The sequence below is a fragment of the Carya illinoinensis genome, chromosome 7 (genome assembly GCF_018687715.1).
Source record: "Carya illinoinensis cultivar Pawnee chromosome 7, C.illinoinensisPawnee_v1, whole genome shotgun sequence".
NCBI classification, from domain to species: domain Eukaryota; kingdom Viridiplantae; phylum Streptophyta; class Magnoliopsida; order Fagales; family Juglandaceae; genus Carya; species Carya illinoinensis.
This window is the reverse complement of record NC_056758.1, coordinates 26,117,197-26,125,687: the sequence shown is the minus strand read 5'-3', so window position 1 is coordinate 26,125,687 and position 8,491 is coordinate 26,117,197. Positions and strand designations below refer to the sequence as shown.

Genomic DNA, 8,491 nt, shown 5'->3' with positions numbered 1-8,491 from the left:
GTACGGTATCCGGTGATTACACTATTCTGTTAATTCACTAGATCTCATTAGAACTCCCTTGTTAAGTATGTTAGATGAGAGGAGTGCTAGGATGGGTAGTGTAACGGACCCAGTTGATGACTAATTTGAGATAGTCTCCAAGAAAACCAAGTAGAGAGAGAGAGAGAGAGAGAGAGAGAGAGAGAAATCTGTTGAATGAATTTCCGAATGGGGATTTTCCCTCCAGCTCGTGTGTTTTATGTTTCTTTCATCTCTTCCAATACAACATTGTATTTACGATCATAAGAAAAAAAAAAAAAAGCTACAAAACGACTGTGTTCAACTTATTCACCCAACCTATTACTAAACTAAATGACAGCTTAATCATTATTAACACTTTCAATTACACTACGACACTGTTCCAGCCTCCAAGAACATAATGAACAAAACTTTCAAAACTCTCATTCTTCCTACTGCCGAGTAGCATGCCTTTAACTATATTGCTATCATTCACTCTAGCACATTCTTGACTTATAATGCACTCCCCCTTTGAAGCACCTTGCCCATAAGGTAAGAAAACTTTTGACGAAGTTGCCAATAAGGCTCCGATGCTATCATCCACTCCAACACCCTTCCACTGAACCAACACCTCAACACATGTCGATTGTTGACCTTCTTATTCCAGTGCTACAAAATTTTCTTAGGCTCAGGCATTAGTTTCCCTTGCAAATCCACTGGGGTAAGGTTGAAAGAGGCAACATATGTTCTCGTATTTTTCTTTTCAAACAAGCAACATGAAAAACAAAATGCAAAAGAGAATACGAGGGTAAACGAAGTCTGTAAGCCACCTTTCCCACTTGATGAGTAATCTAAAATGGGCCAAAAAAACCTAGGAGACAGTTTCAAATTTCTCCTCACTAGCAATAATTGCTACCTGTAAGGTTGCAATATGAGATAAACCCAATCCCCCACTGAAAATTCTCTTTCAGTTCTATGTTTATCAAACTGAAACTTCATCCTTACTTGGGTTGCGGCCAAATTTGTCTTCAATGCTACCATGATCCGATATCTTGTCTTCAACAACTCATCTACTGCTTGACTAGTTGTGATTCCAAGAATATATGACTGAAGTCTAGTAGGAGTAACTCCATAAACAACCTCAAAAGGAGTAAGCCTTGTTGAGGAGTGGAAAGTGGTGTTGTAACATCACTTAACCAATGATAGCTTGGTTTATCTCAGTGAATGACCAAATGAAATGTTCCAAACATTTATTAACAGCTTCTATTTGGTCATCACTTTGAGGTTGATAGGTAGATGAGTATGATAAATTGATCCCTGACAACTTAAATAGTTTCCTCCAAAATGAGCTTGTAAAAGTGGGACATCTATACAAAACAATAGTTTTAGGCATACCATGTAATTTAAAAACATTGTTCAGAAATAGTAATGTTGCCTTAACAGTTATAAAAGGGTGTTTTAAAGCCATAAAATGGGCATACTCTGACAACCTATCCACCACAACCATAATCACTGAATATCCCTTGGAAAGAGGTAGTCCTTCCACAAAACCCATTGAAATATTAGTCCAGACTTGTTCTAGTATGGGCAAAGGTTGTAATAAACTAGCTGGAAACTCATTCTCCACTTTTTGTCTCTTTGGCACACCTCACATTCACGAATGAACTTCTTAACCTTAGACTTCAAACCATGCCAATAAAAATTAGCTCTAGCCTTGTGCAATGATTTGTGAAAACTAGAATGACCTGCAAAAGAATTAACATAAATGTAATTTAAAATTTTCAACTTCAATTTAGGGAAATTGGGCATATAGATCCTTCATTTAAAAAAAAAAAAAAAAAACTCCATGTTTTAAACTGAAAGAAGGATGAGAAGAAGCATCAAGCTGTGAAGAAGTAATTAATTACTGTATAGTTTGGTCTTCTATATAAGCAACCTTTAAATTTGCTAGCCATGTTGGAGGTGGGAAATGATATAGCAACTAAAACTCCAAATTCATCATCTTGATTTGGTCTAAATGAGGCATTAGCTACCTTGTTCTCCACCCCTTTTTTTATATTCAATGCAAAACTCATATCCAAGCAACTTAGAGAGCTACTTCTGTTGTGAGGATGTACTAGAAGTAATTAATTGCTGTATAGTTTGGTCTTCTGTATAAGCAACCTTTAAATTTGCTAGCCATGTTGGGGTGGGAAATGATATCGCAGCCAATACTCTAGATTCATCATCTTGATTTGTTCTAAACAAGGCATTAGCTCCCTTGTTCTCCACCCCTTTTTTATATCCAATGCAAAACTCATATGCAAGCAACTTAGAAGGCTACTTCTGCTGTGAGGATGTACCTATTTTCTATTCCAACAAGTATTTCAGACTGTGATAATTAGTTCTTACCACAAATGAACTCCCCAAGAGATATGGTTGCCACTTCTTCACCGTTAACACCAAGGCTAACAATTCTTTCTCATAAGTAGAAAGTGATAAATTATTGGTCTTGAGAGCTTGGCTGAGGAAAGCTAAAGGCCTCTTCTCCTGCATCAAGACAACACTGATACTTGGTCCACACACATCACACTCAATGACAAACACTTTTGAAAAGTTTGGCAAGGAAAGCACAGGAGGGTTTGTCACTACTGTCTTGAGATCATCGAAGGATTGTGTAGTACTCTCAGTCCAAAGGAATGCATCTTTTTTTAACAATGCAGTGAAAGGGGCAGCAATCTTTCAATGCCCTTTTATAAACTTCCTATTAGTAACCTATCAAACCCAAAAACCCCTTAGTGACTTTAGGTTTTTTGGAATTGGCCAAGTAACCATAGATTCCAACTTCTTAAGATCTGCCCTTACTCCTTCCTTAGAAATCAGGTGGCCCAAATACTTAAATTCATCACAAGCAAACTTACACTTGGACTTTTTGGCATACAATTGATGTTGTTGTAGTGTCTGCAAGGCTAAAGTCAAATGCATTAAATGAGATTGTAAATCCTTGCTGTAAATAAGGATATCATCAAAAAACACTATGACAAACTTCGAGAGGAAAGGCTTGAACACTTCATTCATAAGTCCTTGAAATGTTTAGAGAACATTAGTGAGTCCAAGAGGCATTATGAGTTCCTTGTCATGCCTTGAAATGTTGAGAGGCATGACAAGGAACTCATAATGCCTCACATGTGTTCTGAAAGCAGTTTTGTGAATATCCTCACTTCTCAAACAAATTTGATGATAGTCTGCCCTAAGATCCAACTTGGAGAAAATGATGGAACCAGAAAGTTACATTTCAAGGCATGACAATGAACTCATAATACCTCTCATGTGTTCTTAAAACAATTTTTTTAATATCCTCACTTCTCATGCGAATTTGATGATAGTCTGCCTTGAGATCTAACTCGGAGAAAATGGTGGAGCTAGCAAGTTCATCCAACAACTTATCCACCACAAGAGTTGGGTACTTATCTTTGATAATAGCTTCATTTAAGACACTATAGTCAATACACATTCTCCAACTGCCATCAAACTTCCTGACCAACAATACATGAGAGGAGAATGGGGACTAACTTGGTCGAGTTACCCCTGAATCTAACAACTCCTTAACAATCTTCTCAATTTCTGTGTTTTTTATAATAGGGGTATCTTTAAGACCTGACACTCATTGGTGATGTTTTTTGCTTCAGATTAATTTGATGATCATGAGACCTATGGGGAGGTAAACCCTTAGGTTCCACAAATATCTTTTCAAACTGCTCCAGTAACTCCAAAACATCATTGGATTCCATAGCTACAAATTCTGTAACATCACAAGTAATCAATTGCAGTAGTAGTCCCTTATTCCCAAGCTTGGAGATACTTGAAAATTCCTTATCATCAACCAATCCATTCTGTAAAGCTGTAATACCTTTAAGACAAGCATCCCTCCCTCTATAAGTAAACTGCATCTTTAACTCCACAAAGTCCCACAAAATAGGTCCCAGTGATGAAAGCTACTTCACACCAAAATTGCATTACATCCATCCAATGACAGTGTTAAAAAATCAATGGTAAAAGTTGTACCTTGTATCTACACACCCACTAAAATACACCTACCCTTACTTTGAATCATATGTCCATTGGCTACTCTCACTTGAATGGACTAATTCTGTTGTATAAACAAATTACACCTTGAAGCTACTGAAGTGTCCACAAATTATGGGTACTACCAGTATCTATTAAAATGACCACTTTCCTCTTACCTAACTAGCCAATAAGTCTCATTATCTTAGGACCTGGAGCCCCCATAATAGTTTGAAGCGAAATTGAGGCTATCTCTCCCACAAACTTCAAGCTGTTTAATCTCATCTTTAGCCACTTTGTCTTGCTCCAAACCAATAGCACCATCCATACTATCTGACAACTCCATACTTTCTATCAAAAACAATTTTAGTTTAAGACACTTGTGGCCTTGATGCCACTTCTCATCACAAAAGTAGCAAAGACCATTATTTTGCCTATCTTGCATCTGAGCCTCAAACACTTTTTGATAAGGCATCTTTGCTATAGGTGGAGTTTTAGGTGTTCCTCAAATAGAACCAATTTGTCCCTATTTTAACACACTCGACCCTGGACCCAACTGACTAGAATCTGTAGATCCATTCCTCCAAGATCTTCTACTACTCGAGACATATTGTTCTTGGATCTTAGCCAATTCAAATGCATCATTTAAAGTAGTAGGATTAAACATCCTAACAGGTAATCTGACCTCATCCCGTAGGCCACTCAAAAAATAACTAAGTTTGTTTTTCTCATATATTCCTGTTATTCTATTAGAAAGAACCTCAAATTCAGCTTTATATGTAGTAATTGTACTGACCTGGTTCAAACGTGTAAGAGCCTCCATGGAATGATCATATAGGAATGATCCAAATTTGATTTGCACAACCTATACAAATTCCTCTCAAGAGTGAAATGCCCTTGCCTCACTTGCATCTTGAAACCAGATCAATGCTACTTCATCCATGTGAAAAGAAGCTATAAAAATTCGTTGGTGAGGAGGAACTTGGTAATATATGATATATTGATTGGCCCTATATCCATGGGTTATTCCCAGAGAATCGTGGAAACTCCAATTTAATTCCTTTAATAAAGCATTTATCATAGTCCTCCCTATGATGCACCTCACCCGTACCTTCATTGAAATCAACATTTCTAACAAAAGCCTACGCCTCCTGAAAGTTTTTGTTTGCTGTCCCATTGTCTTCCAAAGCATTACAAGAAATTGTTGAAATTTGTCGTAACACATCATGAAATCTTTTATCTTGGGTCTCCCTGTCAACCCTTGCAGCTTCTTGTTGGTGTAACAACAACACAATTGCATCCTCTATCTGCTTTTGCTGATGTTCTTATTGTTGGTGAAGATGATTCACCAAATCAACAATCTGAGCATAAGAACATGTTCCTTCCACCGTGGATAGCTCTGAATATCAACTATAATGGACCTAGTTGATAACTAATTTAAGATATTCAATCTCCAAGAAAACCAACAAGTAGAGAGAGAGAGAGAGAGAGAGAGAGAGAGAGAGAGAGAGAGAGAAATCTATTGAATGAATTTCCGAGTGAGGGTTTTCCCTCCAGGTCGTGTGTCATGTTCTACTTATTCACCCAACCCTTTACTAAACTAAATGACAACATATTCATTATTAACACTTTATATTACAACACGACACTGTTCCAGCCTCTAAGAACATAACAAACAAAATTGTCAAACTCCCCTTCTTCCTTCTTCTGCCCTGTAGCACGCGTTCAATTGCATTGCTATCATCTACTCCAGCACCTTCTTGACCCATAAGATATAGGTTAGTGTGGTTAGGTTAGTATTTTCTTCAGCCTTGTGTCTCTCTCTTCTAACTGAGAGAGACTCAACCAACTAAAACACCCCTTCCATCTTTCTCTTTGGTCTACAGCCTCCCTGACTTCATCACCTATTACAACCTTTTATTTCTAATTGCCTTTATGGATATCACGTGTAAATTTGTTTTTCATTTTATTCTCCAATTTATTAAAACTTTATGTTGCAAAAAAGGAGGTTGTTTTAATTTGTCACTATAACGTACCCAATAGTAAGTGTTTGGGTAAATAAAAAATGTTGAAAAATGCAAGAAAGTAGGTTAGATTTGAGGTTGACCTTGCCTCCAAGAGAAGAAGAAAGATACTGAAAATTATGTTGTATTCAGCTTTTGGATAATTTCGTAGAGTCCTCAAGCCAGTATATATAATCTGGCGTCTATCAAAGTTGTCCCATATATAGGCCATAACTACTGAATATTAAAACAGTAAATGAAAGGAAAAATACTCTCAAGGGCCAAAGCCCATAACTCTTTATAAGGATAGTGACCTTATAATGGAAATAACAAAATAATATAGAATAGCCCATAGCCCAACAAACCTATAAACCCAAATTAATTACTCGGGCCTTGTACTCGTTCTTGGAATGTGACAAACCCTCATTAGAAGCACATTGCCCACAAGGTGTAGATATTGCATCACCACTCACTACTGGGTGATCCAATAACATCATCATTGGACGAGTTAGTATCTTAAATGATTTGCTTGCAGTCACAATCCCAGCCTTGATAATTACAGCACCACGTTGTTGAACAATAATTATGAATTCTCCCTTCAATATCAGTACATTGGTGTCTTCCAGTTTGGTAAAAACCAAAACCTTGCAAGTTGCATTTGCATTCTTTCCAAGGGCAAAAACTTGAGACTTATAAATTAATACATTTTTTAAATCACATCTTTCCTCTCCATGTCTTCTTTCTTTATGCGTGTCTCAACATCAGTCGTAGCAATGACACCTTTAAGTAGAGGAAATATAGCATCCACCAACTCCATTTTTACCCCATTCAATGCCTTTGTAATAGGTGGGATATTGAGCATGTGCAAGATCTTAAGTTGGTTGTGACCTAACATGACCCCCTTAGCAATCATAGGGATGAGAGCATATCTGATTTGTCCTATGGCTCCAGTTACTAGAATGCAAACCGGTTCTTTCGCCATTTGATTGAGGTCGAGGGGACAAAGGTAGGAATCAATTTTAACAAATGAAACAAATTGGGAAGAGTAAAAGCAGAACACGATAAATAGTAGTAGATGAGTGAATCTCAGGGCCATTTCATTTTCTTTTCCTCTATCAAATGGCCAATGAGTTGGCAATATATCTGTTGAACCCAAGATTTCAAGTTTTGTGTAATTATATATTTACACATGGATTTTGATGATAACAAATGAATTCAAAGAATAAAGAAGTCTCAAGCTCAAGTTGTCTACACAATGGAGTTAAGCACATCAAGGAAACAAGCATGAGCAAGAAGGGAACAAGTTCACATTAAAATTATAGAGTAATGTTGTAAATCTCTTCAAAATTCGAAATTAGGATTAATGCTCAAAATTAATATTTTATCATAAAGCATTAAAATACATTTTCCACATGTGCATGAATATTTTTGAAAATTAAATTTGAAAATTTTGAAAGATGATTGATTGTCATCTTTTGCATGTGCATGCCTTGATTAAAGGGTTGAACTTTGAAAATATTAAAGATGATTGATTGTCATCTTTTGCATGTGCATGCCTTGATTAAAGAGTTGAACTTTGAAAATATTAAAGATGATTGATTGTCATCTTTTGCATGTGCATGTTTTATTTGAATATTTTCAAAAGTGATTGATGCTTTTTTAGACTTATACAAAAAGTAAAAGATTAGGTTTGAATTTTTTGAAAATGAAAATATGCTCATTTTGTCATATGTCAAAAGTAAAAGATTAGGTTTGATTTTTTGAAAAAGTGAATGATGTTGTCTTTGACAATTGAAAAAGAAGAACCTTTTATTTGAATTCTTTGAAAAAGTGAATGATGTTGTCTTTGACAATTGAAAAAGAAGAACCTTTTATTTGAATTTTTTGAAAAAGTGAATGATGTTGTCTTTGACATGTGAATCTTTTTAAATTTGAATATGAAGTCTCATATGCCTATAAATAGATCATTTGAGAGCTTCACATTCACAACACCAAGAGCATACAACATTCATTCAAAGCTTTCATTCTCTCTTCTCTAAACATTGAGCCTTAATCCTTGTTCATTTTGAGAGATATAGTTTGCGCTGTATTGTTCTTATTTCACTCGTTGAGGAGTGTTTTCTGATAACCTACCCACTATCAGCTTTTGTATCAGAAAAAGGGTGTGTATAACCCTTGTGTGTGTAGAAAGTATTCTACACGGGGAATAGTTGAATCACCACGTGTAAGGTAATTGCAAGTGTAGATGGTGTTCTACACGGATCCTTTGTAGCGGTGTTGTTCAAAGGTGTAATAGGTTTTTATCTCCACCTGAAGGAGGTTGAATAGTGAATTTGGGAATCCTCAAGGGGTAGCTCGAGGCGAGGACGTAGGCAGTGGGGCCGAACCTCGTTAACATACTGAGTTTGCTTCTCTCTTACCCTTACTCTTTATATTTATTGTTATTT

At 36.3% G+C, this 8,491-nt stretch overlaps 1 protein-coding gene across 1 annotated transcript; it reads right to left on the bottom strand.

Moving 5' to 3' along the window:
* Nucleotides 1-4,567: 4,567 nt before the first annotated feature.
* Nucleotides 4,568-7,026, bottom strand: LOC122316272. Its single transcript, XM_043132803.1, has 3 exons — nt 6,763-7,026; nt 6,431-6,709; nt 4,568-4,837 (listed from the first exon to the last, which is right to left on the bottom strand). Exons 1-3 carry the CDS (start codon nt 7,024-7,026, stop codon nt 4,568-4,570), a joined length of 813 nt encoding a protein of 270 aa, XP_042988737.1.
* Between the last annotated feature and the right edge of the window lie 1,465 nt (nt 7,027-8,491).